The sequence below is a fragment of the Lepidochelys kempii genome, chromosome 2 (assembly GCF_965140265.1).
Source record: "Lepidochelys kempii isolate rLepKem1 chromosome 2, rLepKem1.hap2, whole genome shotgun sequence".
Lineage (NCBI taxonomy): Eukaryota > Metazoa > Chordata > Testudines > Cheloniidae > Lepidochelys > Lepidochelys kempii.
The window spans coordinates 248,188,968-248,212,639 of NC_133257.1; the positions used below are offsets into that span (position 1 = coordinate 248,188,968).

General features: G+C 41.9%; 1 protein-coding gene across 13 annotated transcripts in view; it reads left to right on the forward strand.

Moving 5' to 3' along the window:
- The window catches only part of DIP2C (disco interacting protein 2 homolog C), a 485,644-nt gene extending 476,352 nt beyond the window's left edge, over window positions 1–9,292 (forward strand). For 8 of the 13 annotated variants that reach the window (XM_073334492.1, XM_073334497.1, XM_073334493.1 and 5 more), the window contains one exon: window positions 5,949–9,292. In XM_073334492.1, the coding sequence (XP_073190593.1) occupies window positions 5,949–6,201 (253 nt within the window). In that variant the 3' untranslated portion in view covers window positions 6,202–9,292. The remainder of the gene's footprint in view (window positions 1–5,948) is intronic. The other 5 variants (XM_073334499.1, XM_073334500.1, XM_073334501.1 and 2 more) reach the window with 1 other exon arrangement.
- Window positions 9,293–23,672: the final 14,380 nt, after the last annotated feature.

Below are 23,672 nucleotides of genomic sequence, written 5' to 3' on the forward strand. Positions count from 1 at the left end.
ATCTCTACTGCCCTCCCCTTCCCCCGAAGCCTCCTGTCACCTGCATTTCTCTCCCTCTGCCCCCATGAATGTAATGATGGAGAGCCTCAGTCCTGTAATCATTAGGTTGACAGAATGGGAGCTCCACTCCTACACACACCTGCAGGGGCGCAACATGAGCTCCTGACATCCGGAACTGTGAAGAATTTTAATTTCCTTGTGAGGGCCTTTAAGACCTTTGTAACCTCAGAACTTGCCTCACCGGATGGCAGGTGGAGACTGGTTTGCAGGAGTCTTTGCAGCCAGTGGACTAAGGGGTTGTTCTGTCCCCTTGACTCTCCCAGAATCTGTGGGAAAAGAGTTCCTTTCCAGCGGACAGACCATTTCTAGACAAGGAAATTCCCACACACAAATCTTCAAGACTACGGACACAAGAGTGTGTGTTTATTACCTTTCCAGAACACATCACAATAAACAAAACAGTAGAAACAAAGGCATTTCCAAGTTAAAGCTGCATTTTCATGGCAAGCTGCAGAGGTGAACCCAAATAATCACCACCGTCTACCCACTACCCAGTAGAGTTGTGATAAGACTCTGTTGTAGAAAATATTTCAAATACTATTTTTACAACTCTGCTTAAGGAAATCGGTGCTCACTGGGACACCTTTAAGTCAGTTAAGAAAGTTGGTACCTTGTTGATTTGATTTATGATCCAACTGTCCAAACTTTATTGAGGAGTGTCAAGGTTCCTCCCCCACTCTGAACTCTAGGGTATAGATGTGGGGACCTGCATGAAAACCTCCTAAGCTTACTTTTACCAGCTTAGGTTAAAACTTCCCCAAGGTACAAATTAATTTTATCCTTTGTCCTTGGAATATCCACTGCTACCACCAAACTCTAACTGGGTTTCCTGGGAAACAGAGTTTGGACATGTCTTTCCCCCCAAAATCCTCCCAACCCTTGCACCCCACTTCCTGGGAAAGGTTTGGTAAAAATCCTCACCAATTTGCATAGGTGACCACAGACCCAAACCCTTGGATCTGAGAACAATGAAAAAGCATTCAGTTTTCTTACAAGAAGACTTTTAATAGAAATAGAAGTAAATAGAGATAAAGGAATCACCCTGTAAAATCAGGATGGTAGATACCTTACAGGGTAATTAGATTCAAAACATAGAGAATTCCTCTAGGCAAAACCTTAAGTTACAAAAAGATACACAGACAGAAATAGTCATTCTATTCAGCACAATTCTTTCTCAGCCATTTAAAGAAATCATAATCTAACGCATACCTAGCTAGATTACTTACTAAAAGTTCTAAGACTCCATTCGTGTTCTATCCCCAGCAAAAGCAGCATAGCAACAGACACAGACCCTTTGTTTCTCTCCCTCCTCCCAGCTTTTGAAAGTATCTTGTCTCCTCATTGGTCATTTTGGTCAGGTGCCAGTGAGGTTACCTTTAGCTTCTTAACCCTTTACATGTGAGAGGATTTTTCCTCTGGCCAGGAGGGATTTTAAAGGAGTTTACCCTTCCCTTTACATTTATGACAAGGAGTATCTGGTCTGGACAGTTATTTTAGATATGTCTTTTCTCCTGATAATTCCAGTAGTATAAAATCCACAGTCTGTAACTGTGATGGAGTGTAAAGGCCTCACACAGTTGAGGAAGGGGCCAGAGAGGCCAAGGTGGTAGGGCTAGGCCCACCCCTCCCACCCTGTCAATAATGCATAGAATCATAGGACTGGAATGGACCTTGAGAGGTCATCTAGTCCAGTCCCCAGCACTCAAGGCAGGACTAGGTATTGCCTAGACCATCCCTGACAGATGTTTGTCTAACCTGCTCTTAAAAATCTCCGTTGATGGAGATTCCACACCCTCCCTGGGCAATTTGTTCCAGTGCTTAACCCCCCTAACAGTTAGGAAGTTTTTCCTAAGGTCCAACCTAAACCTCCCTTGCTGCAATTTAAGCCCATTGCTTCTTGTCCTATCCTCAGACGCTAAGGAATGAGGAAGCCTTTAAAAGGCAGGAAAGTGCAGTCAGTGGAGGGAAGGAGCCGGATTGCCCTACGCAGCAGACTGCAGGAGCAACTCCTGAAGCTGCAGAGGGAACTCCTAAGCAGGAGACCTTCACCCCAACCCTGGGCAGAGTACAGTGGACCCCCAGGGTAAGACAGACAGACTAAGCCTGCCTTAGAGACCCAGCCAGAGCAATTTCCCCAAACTCATTATGTCAGGGCTGGATCATTGGTAACACTGTAGACTCATCACCTCACCCCTCTCTTTGCTGAGACTACAAGGAGGGAGTATCCCTGAGTGTGTGAGGGTTTATGACTCATTTTTATCCCGCCAACTAGAGAGAATTTAGGAGGCTCTCAAAGGGAAGAGCCCCCCTAGTTAAGTGGGGCCTGTGTTGTGACTGCCCAGTTTGCTAAGTGCTCAGGTTCCCCCACCCACTTAGAGAGGAACCACTAAAGACACTGTTCAGTAGCCACCTGTATTTACCATGTGATGTTAAAGAATCCATTTCTGTCTGATGCCTGACTTAGCTATGCATCAATGTTGGCAAAACTTGCATTTTGAAAACATTTTAAATAATCTAAGAAACTTTAAGAAATTATGGACGTGCTTGTAATTTAATTAAGAATACACAATGCTGCCTCATTTAAACTTCTAACCCTGGAAAGAGAAACAGAGCATATGTCTTCATTGCATTTGAAAGGAAGTGGCATTCCCTCTGTGCACTATGACAGAATGTGTAAACCCACAGGAAGCATTTTGGATGCATTTTAAAATATGTTATTATAGCTCAATCCCTTCTGAAGCGTTACAGCCACTTACTTGTACTTCCTGATGAGGTTAGTGCAATGGAATATAGCTGGATTTGCAGGAGGGGAGCAGTTTCCAACTCATTGGCTTTTGTTGTGTCTACAGAGCATGACTCGGCCTTGTTGTGGAAATGCAACCTTCATGGGTTCCTAATTTTTTTTTTTAACTCAACAATTCTAGAAAGCAAATACGTATTCAAAACACTGATACATGTCTGCAACTTCAACGTGACTTTAAAGGGTCTCTGTGTGGAGTGCATAAATATAATATGATCCTTGACTGTACAGAGAGGTGTCTATCACCAGCAAGTTCTAGCCATTGCATTTGAAATGAGGTTCCAGCATCCCAAGCTCCATTCTGTTTTAATTCATTGTCTAGAAAAACAATGCCAGGGAAACTTTCAAATGACATTCCAAAGGGTCTGAACTATTTCAAATGTTTAGATTTAACCGTTAATTTTTGTTTTGTTTCGGTTTTTTTAGAAAGCCCCAATAAATCAAATGGAAATAGGACCTTTCATGCTTTCCTAGAGTCAGCCAGGACTGTGTACCAGCAAAATTGCACTTTCATGAAGCTTACATGTAGTGTTGCTAGATAGACTCCCTCTGTCAAACAGTTCAGTTAAAATAGCTTCCAAACAAAATCCTGCTTATAAAAGGGCTGGTGTTTCTGATCTGTCTAGGGAAATAAGGTTTCTTCTGTGTCTTCCTCTGTTTCAGAAACTAGAAATAAAAACAAACCACCCTTTTCTACTGCATTCTCAATGCTGGGTTGTTCCTGAACATCAAAGCATGATCTAATTAAAGCATTAAAATAATATTTAGAACTTGACCCTTACAACTGAAAATGTCAATAATTCACACTGTAGTTGTGGTTAGCCTTAGCCTGTTCTACTGTAATCTACAGATGGCCCTAGAAATGCCACACCATCTTGATGTAGCAAGTGGCCAAGGATGGAATTTTAACCTTGCTGGTTTCAAGAGTAGGAAAGAAAGGGGGGGGGGGGGAAGCTGTGAGATCTAGCTACTTCCCCAGGAAGGCCATCCTGGTAGGTGAAAACCAGGATGTCATTATTATTTTAAAGTAACTTTTCTTTTGGATTTCTTGTTGCAAATGTTAATTCAGGTCATCTGAACACTAAGGTGTATATATAAAGCAATCCATCAATGTTCCAGAGGCTTATGAGAGAGAAAGAGGCATCTTCTCAGACTGACCACTGTACTTTGTTAATATTCAACATCATTCAGAACTCATTAGACCTTCTGCTAAAATATAATTATAAATCAAAGTAGTTTTTTTTTTTAGCAAAATGGAGGCAGAAGGCAGCCACTCAGCCTGTCTGCTTCTGTCCACTGACTTTCCAAGCCAATGAGCACAAAAGAATTTAATCCAACAAAACTTTGTGGGGTTTAAAAACAAATATTTTTAAATACCTCTCTCCTGAAAGATACTCGTATAAACTTTAGGATGAAGCACATGTTCTAAATTCTGGGCATGGGTGGATAATTGTGTGTGTTCTGCAGTTTCCAAAATACCTGTATTTTCAGAGTTTTAAAATTTGATGGGACAAGGGCACTCTGAATTGGAGTTTTGACCTCGGGATGTAATACAATTGCATACTCCTGGGGCTCAGTGAGGTTCTAGAGAATCTTCACCTGATTGTACATGGCTGTCAGTAGGTAATGCAATTTAAGAAAATAGTACACAAGTCTACTACAGTAAGGGAATAAAAGGTCAGTACTGCACATGGAATAAGTGACTGCTATGGGGTTTGTACTTAACCTTACTGTACTATATTCTCCCTGGCTAATGGACACTGTAACGGTGGTATTCTAGCACTGCTGAGGTCAAAGGGTCCAGCTGATGACACTCTTCTGGATCATTACAAGCTGACCCCTCTCTGTGCCTGCATACTACCCCTCTTTGTATGGGTCTAGGTGTGGAAGGTGTGTGTATTTGCAGCCATAGATAAGAGATGCTGTAGTTCAGCCACAAGTTACTGGGCTTGATGTGCAAATTACCCAGTCGAAATTCTATAACCTGGGTTCTGTAACAGGTCAGACTAAGAGCATGTCTATACAGAGTCAGGCTATGTCTACACCTGGAGCTAGTGATGTGATTGCCACAGCTGCCTGGATCCTGTGGATACATGCTCGGGGCAGCTAGCCTAGGCCACCACTCGCTGCTGCCTATGCCACTATTTTTAGCACTGTAGCTCAATGAGAGCTAGCGTGAGTATGTCTACGTGAGCTTGGAATCACACCCCTAACTCCACTTGTGGATGTAAGTCTCAGTGTGCAGCAAGCTGGGGTGTAAAGCTACAGTACTGTAGCCTGCCGTGCACCGTCTGTGTGGGCCCTGACACCGTGCACTAAAAGCTTCTTAGCGCTCTTTGATCTGAACTTTTACAGAACTTTTTGTGCACAGTAGCCGGGTGGCGTGGCACACTAGAGTGCTGTAAACTTACACCCCAGCTTCCCGCGCACCAACTCTCCAAAGAGACAAGCACTTACATGATCCTTAAAATCTGTGAATAAATGTGAGACTGCATCATGTTGGAGCCTCAAACTTGCAGCAGTCCAGTGGGAGTTCTGAGGCTCTGGAGGAGTTTGGGATGGGATGAGGGGACTGGACTGGAGGGAAGAACATGCCAACGTGCCGGAACGCTCCCCTTCCGTGCTCCAGATGTGAAGGGAAAGAATGGGCCCTTAATTGTTATGCTCTATTTGTGTGGAATAAAGCGTGACATTTAAACCTGTTATCCTTAGCTAGAAAATAAATGAGACGTCAGTAGCATTTAGTTAGTATGTATAACTACATGTTATACATACTATTTGTATCAGTGTATATGCTAAATGTAAAAGTGAAGCTGTCACTCCCTTCGCTTTTCTCAGCAACAAAAAAGAAAGAAAGAAAAGGTGGGGGTGGGGAGAGACCCCAAAACATAGTATTAAAACAGCAGCTAACAGGACTGTTTGTGTCTCTACTTGTGAATGAATTCTCCTGCAGTCTGTGATACCCTTGTGGAAAGCAGCCAGGAAGTGCAGTATATCTGAAACACCCACTGTGGATAAAACATGGATGTGTCAGCCTGGGAGAAAAACTCATAAAGCTTCTAATAATTATGTTTTTTGTGTATTCTAGTGCGGTGTTTACCTGGACAAATCTGTTGGTCGTTGTAGTTGAGCTGGATGGATCAGAGCAAGAAGCCTTGGACCTGGTTCCTTTAGTCACCAATGTGGTCCTGGAGGAACACTATCTGATTGTAGGGGTGGTGGTGGTGGTGGACATTGGTGTAATTCCTATCAACTCCCGTGGAGAGAAACAACGTATGCACCTACGAGATGGATTTTTGGCAGACCAGCTAGATCCCATCTATGTGGCCTACAACATGTAGTCTTGTATCTTAAGGCTTCCATGGACTTTACTATAGATGTATACAATTTTTTGGTGTCCACTAAAAATGTGCAGATAAGAGGGTGATACTCATCAGAATGGAACTGTATCTATTATGACTTTTCAAAGCAGTCATGGTTTGCAGGAAATAAAATGTGAAATGTGTTTTCTTTTACCACTAAATTTTAACGCAGAAGGACTAAGAAGTACTGCCCTTCAGTTTGTTGGAAAAGCCCATTTTAGGTTTTTTTTACTTATTGGATGAAACTGCTTTCTGAGTAAACGTGGCTTTGTATTTTATGTTGAGTAAAGCTGAAGTAGCTAATTTTTTTATTCTGCCCTCCAAGTGGATTCTTTTTAACAATTTATATACGATGACAAAGAATTATGTTCAGTTGTTTTTGATGCGTCATAAAAAAACATACAAATACAGATCCATTACTAATTTAAGCCATTTTAGATCCCACCATTTTAGGAAACTATGTAGAGGTACGAGGAAAATGCCCAAAATAGCACCTTCCAATTAGAGTTCTAGCAGCTTTCTCTGTCAGAGATGTCAAAAGCACAAAGGCCAAAGAGCCTTTGATACTAGTGTTAGAGTGGAAGAAATTTATAAATAAGGTGTATTTCGGCAATGAACTTGCAAATATCTTTGTACTAAACTAAAAAGATAAAATAAGTTAACTACTTCTTCTGTAATTATGTACAAAATGTTTAATTTATTTTGATCTCTTTAGAAGTATAAAAGAAAAAACATTCAAGAATATTAATCTCTTGTAATGTTTGCTAATATAAAAACAAAGTGTTGTATTATCTTGAGTGGATAGTATCACATCAAATATATATATATGAAATATAAATTCACTAATGACAAAAAAGATTTTAAAGTTTAAAATGCAGTACTTGTCACTTGCATGGTGTCTCCCACTGTAGATAACCAAATGTTGCTCACAATTTTTTTGAGAAAAAGCAATCCTGGATTGCTAAGTATCCCTGTCTAAAAAAAAAAAAAAAACCCTCTAGATACCAGCAAGTGGAATTATTGCTGCCTTTAAGGCAGTGAATGAATTTAAGACTAAAGATGCACTATACGATTTTTTTTTCTTTGCCATGGAGTCAACAATCAATATTTGTGCTGGCATGTGCATACACTTGTTAGACTTTAGAAAAGGCAGGTTGAAGAATAGCACTGGTTTGTAGCTGCATAACTTTGTTGCACAATTTTTGTCATCATTTCAGTTGGTGTTTTTGTTGTGATAAGGAAAGGTTTTGGTGGTTATTTGCATAGAGTTATCAATTTGCCTCTCAGCTGGTCCACGTAGCTTGGTGGCTAATACATCCAGTTTACACTTGTAGAAAACTATTGTTTTAACGGTCTTTAATTTATTCTTCAACAGAGAATAACATGTAGTCATTACAATTGATTTAGCACAAATTGTGCATCTCCTAACAAGTCCCTAGACCAAGTGAACTAACGGAGGAACTGAAATGCCTGTTTTAAGGAACTGAGTCCCAAGGTCTCAGAACTGAGGCCATCAGTAGGGAACAGTGGGAAAACATTTATCACAGCTGCCTTTATTTTACTGCCTTTGGGTAAACTAGATCTTCAATTTCCCGTTCCGGTGTCTTTATTTCCTTTAACTTTCATAGTCCCTTCATTCCCTTGTAACTGAGTTGACCTGTGTGTGATCAAGAGTGGGGTTTACCAGCAGCAGTCCAAGAATGCTTTTCTTAATGTCCAAAATATGTTCATGTGCTGACTCTCATGACCAGATATGCATGACTAAGGTTGTTGCAGGGCAAACGTAATCATTTTTATAACACGCATAAGGGACGTATTTTGTCTGCCTTTGGAAAATATCTATGGCAGTGGACCCCTGCTAATGGTAGTTTTGTTTGGCTTCTAAGACACAGTGTTGGTTGTTTAAAATCTCTTTAAAAGGTAGGGACATTTTAGTCTGCATGTACAGTACAGAGCATCTTACTATGTAAGACTTGTTTTATTTCACACCACTCTCAGATTTCACTGTCCTGTGAATATTTCTACTCATGCTCTGAAGACCAGTTCTTATATTCTCTCACTCCTTTTTCTGCTCCCCAGAAAGAATAAAATCCATTCTTAATGGCAAGTTATTGTAAGGTTTCAGAAAAGATGTTGATTGATGACAACCATAATTGCAGCATGTGAACTAACTCGTGAAGTCCTGCTATTGCTGATCTCAGTACTGCAAAACAAATTTAGCAGTCATTTACAACATCACTTTAACCTTCACCAAGTCTACTTCATATTCATAGGAAAAACAACTGTGAATGCAGTTGTGAAACACAGTGAATAACAGATCTCTTCTGCACCCTGTCATCCATGGTTGTTAAATTCTGAGTTAAGAGAAATGATAAACTGAATTTCTAGTTTGGTTATGCAAGCAAAAGGAAGGAAACACTAAGTACCATCAGACTGAGCAATAAAGAAGGATCGTTCTGTATTAGAAATTGTACTGTAGATAAACCATTCATGAGAACGTATAAAATGTTTGTCTTGTGACCTTGTGCTTTTGAAGTCAGACAAAACCATGTAATCAATTTGATGCACATGCACAAAAAGAGGGTACACAATGAACATTTAAACACAAAACTAATCAAACAGGAGCAGATTCCTCATGGTGCTTGTTTATTATATATATTTAATCCTGCTTGACACTTTACCCAAGGGAAGACTGTCCCTTTTATCAGTTGAATGTTAGCAGCGTTATTTCATAGAGTGTGGTGACTGGTTAGAGAAATTCATGTAACTCAGCCAATCACAGTTTAACAAAAGTTTTTATGTGCAAAGGACAGCAATCTTCTTGTATGTTAAACCACCAGTACGCTTTGTACATCTGTGATAACGCCTGTTTTATATTCAAATGAACAAATAAAAGCTTTTATTTTTGTTGCTCTGAAAATAGCAGTTTCTTAATTAGTCATCTAAAAATGAGGTTTCCTAATCCACATGGGTTCTTTGGAAGAATACTGATAGCTATATTGTAATTTTATTTTGTTTACCTCTCTTGTTGCATAATTTATTAGTAAGATCATTATACTTTTAACAATGTTTAAATACTGGTGTGAGCATTTATTGCTAAAGGACTTTCATATGGCAACAAATGTTTTATGTGAAATGTTTTTTTTAATTCTTTTTAATATTTAAATATACTGTTCACATTTTTGCTGAAAGTGTAAAGATTATTGTAAGCTTGGTAACATTTTGTGAGAAGCAATAACAAGCATTAGTACTGTAAAACTCCTCAAATTTGTCACATCACTTTTGTTGCAAGAAATTGCTACTAGCATATTTCAAAAAAGTTACTGCTAAGTTATTCCTCTAGGTGTTTTAAATCTTTTCTTGAGCTCTCTGAAACAGTGTGAAAATATAGTACATGGGTAACTGGTACAAATCAACTATCTAAGGACAGAACCTTTAAATAGCTCACAAATGTTTTGGATTATCTCACTGTAGCACTGAGAACAACAATGTCGCTATTATGTCAGTTGGTCCTCTCAAAGAATTCAATGGTTTGGAAGCTTCCCTACTCATGCCCAATAGTTTCTGGCTTTTGGAAATCAGTTGCTAGTTCCTGTATTCAGACAGGAACCTCCTAAGTCCCTCACCTACTCCCTGTCTTCAAGATTTGACTTTGGATGGATGAAGCATTCCAGTCAGCATTTGTTTAGGAGCCTAAGTGAAAAGTTGCGTGGGTTAAATCCAGTTCTTAATGGATAAGTGTTTATGAATGGGAACCCTGGAAGCAGTTTCAAAAGGCAGACGTGACCATCCATAGGAGTGAATTTCTCCAGTTTAAGGTTGAGGCAGAGTTGGGGAACTTGCACTGGAATGGGAAGTTGTGGTATAGAAATTTGCACTGTCACCAGCCATACTATAACTATTGTGTAGATAAAGTGCTTCATTTTCCAAGGTTTGTCCAGCCACTACATTCTCAGGACTAGCACATCAGCACTGTTTCAAGATACTTCTCGGAAGGACAGCCTCATGCAATTGAGTCTTATTTATGTCAGGATCCAGTGGACAGCAGCTCTCCAGTCTTGCCCAGAATACTCTTATTAATTCATTTACATGCATTTTTTGTGGCACTCACCCTCGTATTCTAATGTTTCATTACAAATCAACCCTACTTCACTGTAGCGCGATACAATGCATGGCGCTAGCTAAAAAAGGTCACGAACAGTGGCTACATCTTCATTGCATTCTAGGGTGGCAAGGTTTCTTAAAAGATATGGTTCTATTGTGTACTGGGTTTTATGCGCTCTGAAACACAAAGTCCTTGCCCCAGAGAGCTGACACTACAAATACAAAAAAAGCAAAACAGTTGTGAAGAAGCATAATATACGCTTTACCACATAATAGTCTAAATCCAAAAGGGTGAAGTTACTTTCTTTAATGTCATGCTTTGGTGAACTTGCAGGGAGAGGCGTTGTGGAAGGAAGTGTCCTGAGGAGGGAGTTGAAGGAAGAAACAGTAGGTGGAGGGAAAGGGAAGGAATTCCAAGTGTAAGTGGCAGCATGGGGAAAGGTTCAAAGATGTCTGGGAGATAGAAAAGCGAGGATGGTTGTAAAGGCAAAAGAGAGTAATGCTCCTGTATAGACTTGATGTCAGAAACTGCTACCTCACTAAAGTTGAGAGGAAGCCAGGAGAGGGGATTGAAGAAAGGAATGCCAAGGCTGGAGAGACAAGAGGAGGATGGTTTTAGCAGTAGTATTTTGTATAGCTAGGTTTGACAGAATGCAATTATTTTTATAACTTTGACAGAAAATAATGGTGTTTATTTTTAATTTTTTCTATTTTTAATCTATTTAAATTCTCACAGTTTTGGGAAATTATGGGGGAGGTCACACGATTATTTATTGACAGTACATGTTAATATTCCGAAAGTTAAAGCTTTGTGTAACTATTAAAACACAAATTTTCAACATCCCGTGGCAAAATATACATAGTAAATAGCCTTAAACTCTAACATTGCTCATAGCATTGTTCTTACTTTGCCTAGCTATAAACGTTGATTATTATTAATGGAAATAATTTTTGGTAGGTTTCTGTGCATGATGAAATCAACATTTATTGACATTTACTGATACTCCTGGGGGAATTGTACAACACTGTGCATGTGTAAAATTCATATCCCCCACAGTTTTTTTTCCTCCGCAGAAAATAGATTCTTGCACAGCAGCGCTGCAGTTACACCTTTTGCCCACCTGAGGCTGCTGTGACACCAGGAGACAGAGCAGCTGGCTCATAGGCTGGAGCAGCCAGCCACGGAGAGGTCGGAGGGAGGGGTCAGAGGCTGTGTTCCTCACAGCAACATGCCCACAGGGCCAGGTCAGGAGGCATGGAATATGGGAGGGACCTACAGACTATGGCACACTGGGCTGCTGTGGGTGGGGGGGCGAGTCACATAGACTGGAGTTCATGAAGGGCTAGTGAGGGGGACAGACTGGGGACAGTGAGGGGGACAGGAGCTAGTGCGGTGACAGCATTGAGCTAGGAGCTGAATGGGAGTGTGGGGGTACACGGGCATGGGGGCAAGGGGGGAAAGCTGGCTGAATGGGGACACAGGGACACATGGGGACAGGGGGTTCAAGGACACTTGGGGGGAGGTGGTTGCAGGGACACATGGGGATGGGGTAGCTATGCCTGACTGAATCGGAGAGGCTAGTGGTCAGCCAGGATGTGCATGGGGGAGGCTCCCCAACTCCCTAACAATCCCTTCCCCCCCCCGCCAAAAAAACCTATTCCATACTTCTCCCACCCACATCTAACAACCCTCCAGGTTCACTTCCAGGCTTCTGCCCAGCAATTACTTCCCTCTTCCTCAGTTCCTCTGTTACCCCTGACTCCCCCAAGCCTTTACACTGCTGAGGAGGGCAGGAAATATGTTTCTGTACCGTAGTTGAAATGATTATTATTCAAAGTTCTGTATTAATATGCCTATTATTTATCAAAAAAACATTTCCTGGATCTTTTTTATGTCAGGAGGTTCAGACATACTTGTTGATAGGTATTTTGAAATAAATTACCAAGATAATTGAAATTGGCATTATTCTGACAAATAAAATATGCAGAATTTTGCGGAATTTTAAAATATTATGTGAGGTATTTTTTATCTTTTGGCACAGAATTCCCCCAGGAGTATACTGATAAAATATCTTCTCCTTCCAAGCCTGTGTATAGAATGAGGTGGAGAAAAATGAGGCAAAGCCAAAGACAAGGATATTGCAACAGTGAAGGTGAAACCAGTATCAAGTGGTAGAAAAAGGCAAAATTACCAATGCACCTAAGTTATGCACCTACATTTATATTTAGCCATCTAAACAATGTGTCCTTCACGTCCAATGAATTTTGGGTGTTCACTAGCTCAGAAAGGCAAGCCAATTATTTAGGCACCCAAATATAGGTTTGGGTGCTTACCTGAGATTGAGTTTGGTCAAGCGGTTTTGAGGTTGAAACAAAACTGAAATGATATAATGTAGAGGTTTTACAAAGGCTATGATGGGCAGTGGGAGATTAGAAACAGCCTGGCTAATAAACCTTGGAGGTTGCAAAAGTGCATGAGAGGGAAGGTTGATGGAATGTGACACACCTGGAGAGAGTTTGGAAGGGAGAGAAGGGAGTTTGTTTTTCAGGAGATTGGAATTGGCAGTTGGATGTAATGTTAGACCTGTGCAAGATGAAATGCATAATAGCGGTGGGGAGGGCCAGGCTGGAGAAAGAGACATTTGGCAACCTTTTGCATAAAAAAAATAAGGGGACCTGAAGCCATTACCATTAGGAAACACCTAGGGTTGCCACCTCTCCAGAATTCTCCTGGCGTCTCCAGGAATTAAAGATTAATCTTTAATTAAACTAATGGCATGTGATGAAACCTCCAGGAATACGTCCAACCAAAACTGGCAACTCTATTAACACCTAAGAGTAGTCAGGAACAGGAGACTGAAGAGAGCTGATTTGGGTCGGGGAAGAAGATGTAAAGATAGAGTAGTGATGGAGAGTGATTGGAGAAGTCAGAGAGCACATACATGAGCCTAAGGAGGAGGGGTAATTGACAGTCAAAAGCAGCAGCTGCAGGCAAAAGGAGAAGAATAACGTTTCTATTCAACTCAGCCAGGAGGAGGTCATGGAGAAGACTCTGTGGAATGAAGGGAACAGAAATGAGCTTGCGGGGGCTCTAAGAGTCAGGGGAGAGGAAATAAGAAATTAAACTTCTTCAGGTGATTGTCCCTTTGTGTAGTGAGCTCCATGCTCCCAGGACCAGAGATTTTTCCCTGTGTCCATATGGGCCGCACATGTCCCCCACACTCTCCTTGTGCTCCGCACTGAAGGAATGACGGGCAGCCCCACCATCTTAGTTCTGTCTCCCCTCACACAGTCTAGGATGGAGCTATAGCATTTATGCTGACCTCCAGCTTCTCACTGTGAACATTGCTATACACACACCCATACACAACTCCTAGGGTTGTGGAGGCTTAGGCCAAGGATGCCCACCTTCAAAAATTACTGCGAAAGTCACACACTTTTCCCAGTTATGGACATCCATGTGTGCACCTATCTGCACTGCCTGTGGGAAGCTCATGTCCCTTCCAGGCACAGTATCTGCAGATTGTGCCCACATAGGAGGAAACAGGACAGGGAGTTTCTGCTATGTAAAATCCTTGGGGCACGTAGAACCTCCCACTGGGAAGGTAGGGGTGGCTCTTCGTCTTTGGTCCCAGGCAGCTCTAAAACCTCAATTCTCCCCTTGAGTCCAAAAGACTCTGGTGAGCAGAGACTGGACAAATGGGGAAGAGAGCCATAAACACTTGTGCAAGAACAAGAGGGAAGGTTCCCTGTCTGAGGCCTCTCAGAAGAAGCAGAAGTCCTTGTCCCGTTCTGAGTTATCATGAGCTTTGTGCTCCACCGTGGGCCTGGCCAGTACTGAGCAGAGCCAGACCAGGATTTCTCTGAAGGGCAAAACTGTAGCATCCTCCAGTACTGGGACCGCTTCTTTGGCACCAAAACCCTCATTTATATTGCCAGATCTGGTACTCTCATCTTCAGTGGCCGAAGCTGTGGAGATTTTCACAGCAACTCCAGCTTGCTTTCCTGCTGCTCCCAGAACTGGAGTTTCTACGCCCCTTGACCGTAGGCCTCAGTTGATATCATTGCACTTCTCTCTGTCCCTAGGGTTATCAACCGTCCCGGTTTCGCCGGGAGTCTCCCGGAATCGGTCTCTATCTCCCGGAGGCTACTAAAGCCAAACTGGGAGATTTGGGCCACTAAAAGTCTGGTGGCACAGCAGGGCTAAGGCAGGCTCCCTGCCTGCCCTGGCCCCGCGCTGCTCCCAGAAGCGGCTGGCCCATCCCTGTGGCCCCTGGGAGGGTAAGGGGGTCTCCACGCACTGCCCTTGACTCCACAGCTCCCCTTGGCCAGGAACTATGATCAATGGGGGCTGCAGGAGTGTGGAGCAGTACAAGTCAACTCTCCACTTGTTACACAGATGTGTCCCCCCCAGGTTGGGGAGCACACAAGGAAGAATAGGTTCCCTAGGGAATGTCCTCCCCCTCCCTATCCCCGGAGTCTCTGCTTTACATTGTGTTGGAGCTAAGGGCAATCTGATTAGTCTGAAAACAATTATTTTTTGCTCCTGTGGCCAATCAATCCAGGTGTTTTCAGGCAACTGATGGCAGTCTGTTATATTGACAGTAAGGACCAGCACACGCTTCACAGAAGCCATCACCATTTTGAACTGGTGCATATTACCCTAAACCACAACCACCCATCCACCTTCCAGGGATCCACAACACCCTGGCAGATTCTCTAAGGAGACAGTTCTCCACAGAACATGAGTGTGAGCTATGTGACCTGAGAATCTAGGAGGTATTTTGAGTGCGGCGCTTCCCATCCACAGACCTCTTCATGTCCAATGTGAACAAGTACAAGGAGTTCTGCTTCAGCAGGGGCTACATGATGAGCTTTTCATACAATGGTCAGAAGCCTTGCAGTACATGTTCCCTCCCCCAATTTCCTTTTTAAATCAAGTATTGCAAAAAAAAAATCCGACAGAACAAGGTACAAATCATCCTTCTAGCACCAGGTAACACCTGACAATGCTGATCCCCAGTGCATCTGCAGCGATCCACCCGGCCTCCTCTCTGCTTTGTCCTGCCACATCAGCTACTAACCCAGGGTACATGAGTGCAATTTATCCTCTACCAGATACCTGCTCTGCTTTTCCCCACCACAGTCACAGCCTGCTCCGTGAAGGACATGATTTAAGCCTTCTCTCAAGTGCCAAAACCTGTACCAGCCTGGGACTTGAACCTTATTTAATAATCTCTTAGTAAGTCTCCGGTCAAGTCCCTGGCTTCCTGCTCTCTATTACATCTTTCTATGAAGGTACCATTTTTTCATCGTTATCAAGTCAGTCAGAAGAGTTGGGGAGCTGGAGGTTCTCATGGCTGACTGCCCCCCTGCCCCATCCAGTTTTCTGTAAGGACAAGGTATCACTGAGGCTGCAACCTAAGTCGCGCTCCTAAAGTGGTGTCAGACTTTCACATCGAACAGTGTATCCATCTACTTGTGTTTTTACTCTAAAACTCATTAGAGCAGGGAAGAGGTGGTGTGGCACTCACTGAACTTGTGTAGGGCACTTTCCTTCTATTTTCAAAGAACAAAATAATTTCAAAAGTCCCCTAGACTTTTTATCTAATTTGTGGAACATATGAAAGGAGAGGCCCTGAGGCTATGAAAATCAATCTCAGAGTGCAACAAGAATCGATGTTTTTCTAAAAGATACCCTCTAGGAATTATTTTGGGGAAGTTCTGTGGCCTGTGTTAGGCAGGGAGTCTCACTAGATGATCACAATTGTCCCTTCTGGCTTTAGAATCTAAGAATCCTACTCTGCTATGAGTTGAAAAATAGATCCCTTGAGGGCATTATAAGAACTCACTCAACTGCAGCAAGAACTCACTCAACTGCAGCTGACATCTGCAGAGCAGCAACTTAGAGTTCTGTACACACTTTCACTAGACAATATGTACAGCTGCAAGCAACTGCTGATGCCTCTGGAAGGAGGAGCGTTGTACCATAGGACTCCAGATAGCCACGTCCATATGGAAACACTACTTGTGAGTTTCCTGATGTGCAGGAGGGGTTGCTCGCCTTGCAATAACTTGAATTCTTCAAGATGTGCTCTTCCTGGATGTGGTGCACTGCCCACCCTTCTTCCGCATTGCATGGCTTCCCATACTGGGACACTAGTGGTGGAGAAGGCACTCAGATAGAAGCAATCTGGCAGACCCTTTTCATTCCCTCAGGGTGGAGCATGAGGAGAGCTGGGGCTCACGTGAAGCCCACACAGACTGATAGGGAAAAATCTCCAGTCTTGGGTGCATCTACAACCTGAAGTGCACATGGGAAGCACACATCTCAAAGAGCCCATGGTGACCAGCGTAGTCTTTCCATAACAACCACCATGAGTGCCTGTTCCAGGCTCATTCAAGACCTTGGGTGCTGCCGCCATCCTGGCATTTTTTTTCATAGGTTTGGCTCAAGATCCTTTAGGCTTTTCCCAAACACAGGCAGTGGGTGCCATTGCTGCCACATGACAGGGTGTGTCTGTCAATTTGTGCCCAGCTCATGTGTGCTTGTTGTACCAATAAAATAAAAACCAGAAGGATCTTATTAAAGGGAAAAAGGCAAAATACCACATTTATTGTGAATACAGAAAGAATCATAGTAAGCAGTTAGTTATAGCTATAACATTCCATTCAATCTCATATTTATTCACACATTCATTCATACAAACACACCCACACACACATACACACCCACACACACAGGTTCTGCAAGGTTGTTATCATAGTTACCAGCCTTAGAGTTGCTCATGCCAAGCCACTGGCCAGGTGGCCTGGACATGAGGAGGGAGCAGGGCCTTGTCAGATGCTCATCTGATGCTCCTGGAAGTTGGTTTGCAGAATCAGACCCCAAAGTTCTCACTTTTTAGAGTCTATTTTTATAGGAATTTCTTCCTATGCCAGTCTATGGGAATTGCTTCATCATGCTGTTGCTGAATCAATCAGCAGATAGCACATTCCTGACGGCTCCAAGATGTTATCTTGTTCTTTGGTTCTCCCATCCTTGAGGCTGTTGGGTGGATTCCAGTCTGCCCTCCGGGGGGCGGGGGGTCCTCTGGTTATTTCCACTTGACGCCTTCTTCAGCCGATGGACACTGGATTCTTAGGCTGGCACCTCCCTGATCATTCAGTTATTATCCACACCAAGCATCCATCTACATACATCCTCTATCTCTATTTTAATCACAATGGTTAATACAACAAAAGGGTGGGGAGTCTCTGGGTGCTGTTTCTGTTGTTAGAGTATTGCTTTGAGTCTCTCTCTCTGTGAATTGCTTTGAGAACAGACTCTGTCTTAGAATGTACTAACACAATTAGCAGCTTGCAAGTTTCACACAGAGAGGGAGAGAATCAGCACCAAAAACCAAGAGACCTCTTAATTAGTAATACCCTGGAATTTAAACTCTGGGGAATCAAACTCATTTGTGATTTTAATACAGAACTTCTTTAATATGATCCAACATAATCCCCCTTTTGACACTAAGATTTATAATCGTCAGTGTCACTTTCTATGTAGCCTATTCAAGAGAAAGTACTTGAGGCAATTTGAGTTTGTGATTCCAATTCATGCCACATACATGATCCTAGTGATGTATCTTTACTACAAGGTTCTGGGGCAACAGGCAAGGTGAGGCACACGCACTTTTGAGGAGTCCATTCGGTACAACCTCTAGTGTCCAATAGCTTCCCTCCCTCCCCAGCCCACTGGCTCAAGGTCCAGGGTAGCCAAAAGGATCCCATGTGTGATATGGGGAGTGGGTTAACCTTCAATACCTTTGCCTCCAGGGACTGTTGGTGTGCAATTTTGACAACAATTTCTCCCATTAACAAGTCTGGTTTACAATACTGGAAACATATTGCATCCATTCATATTGATAAGTGTCAAACAATGATCTCTTTCTTTTTTAACAAATGCATCAAACCCTTAATATTTCCCAATATGACCCAGAACATTTTGTGTTCCAAAGTAGCTAGTGCAAGTATCTGCATTTCAGTGCATCCCATAGCTATGGCTGTGTAGTTTCCTATTTCTAATATTTTTTTTTTCTTATGGATAAGCCATGTGGTAGTATTAAGCCATTACTAAAGATTCCATTGGCCTTTTAGGTTACCCAGACCAATTTGGACCAAGTCTACATTGGCATGTACTTGTTTTTGTATCAGGCTGTCCTGTAGCTGGGACAGAAAGCTTAATTTATTTTTAAGTTCCTGCAGGTCTTCAGTATTTTTTTTTAAACACACAACAGTGCTAGCAACAACACAAAACACAAGACAAAACATGGAACACAGAACACAATTTCTATTGTGACAGTAGATTCATGGTATTGGGTTGCTTTTCAGCTGGCAGCTTTTCCTGATTTTCTGAAAGACAAAAAGAACATGTTTCTACCCCTTTTGGGGTGGCAGATTATTGCTTAAAATATTTCTTTTACAAATACCCTTGCTGATTGCAGGCAAAACAGAGAAATTGCCCCCATATTTTCCTGTTTTTGTTCTATAGGCAGGCCAGGTTTCAATGGCTTTTATCTTTTAAGGGTTATGGGGAAATTATCCCACTGTTTAGTCATTAAATCCCTGAGTTTTCCTTCTTATACAGCAGACCAAGTTTATAATGTTTTTCCTGCTGTGTTAAGCTTTAAGTTTTATTTACAGGTAATAACTGAGAAGCATCATTACCATACGACCTTAAAGGATTTTTCCAAAAATCATACACACTATACGTTGTTACAGGGATACTTATTATCATTAAATTTATTAAAATTATCTTGTTATCCCATGCCTTTTATTTAGACAATTTGTTTGCTGACCAGGTATGTCCTTTATCTGCAGCTCCTTTGTGCTGCTAGTTCTTTCCTTCCTTTATCATTTAGGTAATTTGCATTTTCACAGAAACTTCCTGCTTTTGGATTTAAAGCCATCAGCAGCTCAGAGACTCTATCTTAAAAGGGACACAATCAACTTTCACCAGAGTTTTGATTACTTTTAACTTCTGCTTCCAAAACACACAGCAATCTGAAAAAGAAAACCCAACCTATTGTGGCTCCCTTTGGAGCCCTAATAGCATTTTAATTAAGTAGCATGGTATGTTCGCATTTCTTTTGCCCCTTCTACAATATACCCTGCACATGTTCTGGGGCAAATGCACATTCCTTCCATAGTTTAACTTCTATAACATTATCCAGATCCATTTTTACATAAGGTGTCACTATTTCTTTTTTTGCTTACAGAGTTTTCATGTACCTTTATCAAAGTGACAGTCTGATTACTCAGAGCCATTTTAAGACTCAGTGTTTCTAACATTGCTTCTTTTTGTTTTGTGCACCTCACCCCTGCTGTTGCTTCAGAGAGGCACTGTCTTTTTTTAATTTTTTTTTTTACTACAACTCTCATCTGCTATTTTGTTACAAAAACAAACAAACAAAAAACAAACAAAAAGAATCCAAAAATTTTTTTTTTATATTCTCCTGATTTTACTGCCCTGCTGCAGCCACAACTTAAAAACATTTTAAATTTTGTAAAGCATTGAGTTACCTTTTAAGGGTTAAATGCCAAATCCCAAAGCCAAACAACACTAATTACCTGTGTCTAGCAAAAAGGTCTGTCAGTTTTGCAACTTTGAATTAAAGAGTCAAATGGATTTTTAGTGGCATTATTTAAAACAAAAACAAAACTAACTGGTCCTTAGAACTTTACATATTTACACACACACAGACAGATACATACACATTTTCTTTTCCTTAACATCCCTTCCACACTGCTCTGTTTTTTACATCTTTACATTCCCTTTATACATTTGAGGCAGTTAAGTTCCAATAGAACCCTCTTATGTTCTTTTAGCAAATTTGACTAAATTGTCCAGTCAAATGATTTTAATCAGATAGTTTATTTTTGCCTGGCTAATTTACAGACATTCCTTTGGAAAAGGGCCCATTTTTCTTTCAGAATGGCTGCAAAGAAACCAAGAATGCTCTAACACTTTTCCTTTTTAACATTTTTGGTTAAAAGTTGTTTGGGTGAAATACAAAGTTTAACTGCTTAATTCCCTCCAGCCTCTGCAGAGTTAACTTTTTTTTTTTTTTTTTACTCTCTTTTCTCTTTGTAATTATGCCTGGGGGTGCCGTACATAGGACCTTCTCCCCCTTTACCTGCCTCCCTCCAGCCTCTGCAGAGTTAACTTTTTCACTCTTTTTGTATTCCTGGAGTGCCTCTTTCACTATTTTCAGCTGGCTTTGGATATTTGTAGCCAGCACCTTCCAATTGTCTGCTCCCTTTTCCATTTGTGCCTTTTCCTCTTTACATGAAGACAAGCGGAGGGAAGAATCCTTACATGCCTCCCACAACAACCAAATTGCTGCTGCATCTCTTTTGGCAGCACTAGAAGGTTTGTATATGAGGATATACTGAGCCAATCTATCCTCTAGGTCCGAAATAGTGCAGACATCAGCTAGGGCTTGTTTAGTCCAAGGACTGTGCCCAAATTTTTGAAGGATTTGTTTAAAAGGTGTAATTTCTTTAACAAAAGGTGAGGTTGGAGTTCCTTCTGACTCCATTCCTCCCTCTAGTACTGGCTTACCCTGTTTTCTTTTAAACATCTTAACATGGATATTTCAATCTCTTTGTCACTGCTGGTATTACTTAGCAAGTGACACAGCCTAGATTCTGAAATCATAGCTTAATCTATGCGTTTTTCCCCTGCTACCTTCCCGGAGGCCAGCAGGTCCCCTGCTACCTTCCCAGAGGCCAGCAGGTCCAGTTAACCTATTTCTCCCTGCTACCTTCTCGGAGGCCAGCAGGTCTGGTTAACCTATTTCTCCCTGCTACCTTCTCGGAGGCCAGCAGGTCCGGTTAACCTGTTCTTCCCTGCTACCTTCTCGGAGGCCAGCAGGTCCCCTGCTACCTTCCCAGAGGCCAGCAGGTCTAGTTTAATCTGTTTTCCCTGCTACCTTCTCGGAGGCCAGCAGGTCTGGTTTAATCTGTTTTCCCTACTACCTTCTCGGAGGCCAGCAGGTCTGGTTTAATCTGTTTTTCCTGCTACCTTCTCGGAGGCCAGCAGGTCCCCTGCTACCTTCTCGAAGGCCAGCAGGTCGGGTTAACCTAATAGAAATGCCTAGCTCACTAGAGCTGGCGGTGTGCACACCAATATTTACAATAACTGAGGTTTTTTACCAATATTCCCCCTTTCGCAATTCTCCACCAAAATGTTGTACCAATAAAATAAAAACCAGCAGGATCTTATTAAAGGGAAAAAGGCAAAATACCACATTTATTGTGAATACAGAAAGAATCATAGTAAGCAGTTAGTTATAGCTATAACATTCCATTCAATCTCATATTTATTCACACATTCATTCATACAAACACACCCACACACACATACACACCCACACACACAGGTTCTGCAAGGTTGTTATCATAGTTACCAGCCTTAGAGTTGCTCATGCCAAGCCACTGGCCAGGTGGCCTGGACATGAGGAGGGAGCAGGGCCTTGTCAGATGCTCATCTGATGCTCCTGGAAGTTGGTTTGCAGAATCAGACCCCAAAGTTCTCACTTTTTAGAGTCTATTTTTATAGGAATTTCTTCCTATGCCAGTCTATGGGAATTGCTTCATCATGCTGTTGCTGAATCAATCAGCAGATAGCACATTCCTGACGGCTCCAAGATGTTATCTTGTTCTTTGGTTCTCCCATCCTTGAGGCTGTTGGGTGGATTCCAGTCTGCCCTCCGGGGGGCGGGGGGTCCTCTGGTTATTTCCACTTGACGCCTTCTTCAGCCGATGGACACTGGATTCTTAGACTGGCACCTCCCTGATCATTCAGTTATTATCCACACCAAGCATCCATCTACATACATCCTCTATCTCTATTTTAATCACAATTGTTAATACAACAAAAGGGCGGGGAGTCTCTGGGTGCTGTTTCTGTTGTTAGAGTATTGCTTTGAGTCTCTCTCTCTGTGAATTGCTTTGAGAACAGACTCTGTCTTAGAATGTACTAACACAGTTAGCAGCTTGCAAGTTTCACACAGAGGGAGAGAAACAGTACCAAAAACCAAGAGACCTCTTAATTAGTAATACCCTGGAATTTAAACTCTGGGGAATCAAACTCATTTGTGATTTTAATACAGAACTTCTTTAATATGATCCAACATGCTCAGACACCAAGCTGCGCAATGTCTCCACGTACATCCACTTTGTGTGTAACAACGTATGACGCACAACCTGAATGTACTTCAATAACAAACCTAGGGCCAAATATATATGGGGACCTTTATCATCAATGGAGATGGTACCCAGGGCCTTTTACATCAAACATATCAGACCAACCCACTCAATGAAAAGCATAAATCTGTCCGTAGAGGTGGTACAAACAAACCAATGGTTTTGATTTTTTTTTCTTTTTTGTTGAAAATTGAAATTTTTTTCAAATCAGTTCGATTGTTGGTGGTGGGGAGAAAACAGGAAGAAATTGTCATCCATTGCTATAATTTTTCTACTTTGGATGCTGAAAAATTATATTCCGTCTCTTTTCTGCATGGAGAGACAGAACCAGAGTAGGCTTGAAACTGCAGTTCTAATCTGCAATAAAGTGATTATTTAGAACGGATCAAAAATTCTTGCATTTTGAACTGATTCAAGGGACAAATTTTTCATGAAAATGTTGGTGAACATTTTCCACATTTTCTTCAACCGGCTTTAGTGCCTAGATAGCAAGGGTGCCGCCTTACTCGAGAGGTTTTTTTCTCTCTGTGTATCATTTCTGCTTACTTTACTCACTCAAATCAGCATCTAGCTTTACTGTGCTAGCAAAGTAACACACCTAGGGGAGAAGGAGCTGGCCTCTGTTCCAGGTTGTTGCTAAATCAACTGTTCCAAATGCAATACCTTTGTTAGTGATGATTCCTGAGCCAGCGAGCGAGCAGCTTGAGATTCAGGTTCTAGCCTGAGTCTGCCAGGCTGGGCAACATCTTCTTACTAAAACTGAATTGATCTTTAGCTAGAATCTTTCAGACAAAATAAACATGGATCCAACTGTGCCACTTTTCAAGTTCTCATTCCGGGTAAACCTGCACCTCAGAAAGTCAGCCTCCTCTAAAAATTAACTAGCCCCAGATTTGGCTTTAGTGCTGAATGTGGATTCACTTTAACCTCAGGGACAGCAATTTTCTCAGAGATCAGGGCCCTTAAGGAGACCTGTGTGCTACTAGCTGTTGTAAATACTTAGGTAGCTCATCACCATAGCTTCTGAGTGCCTTCCACTCTTCAGAGTAGTTCTCCTCACAACACCCTCATGATGAAGGGCAGTACTA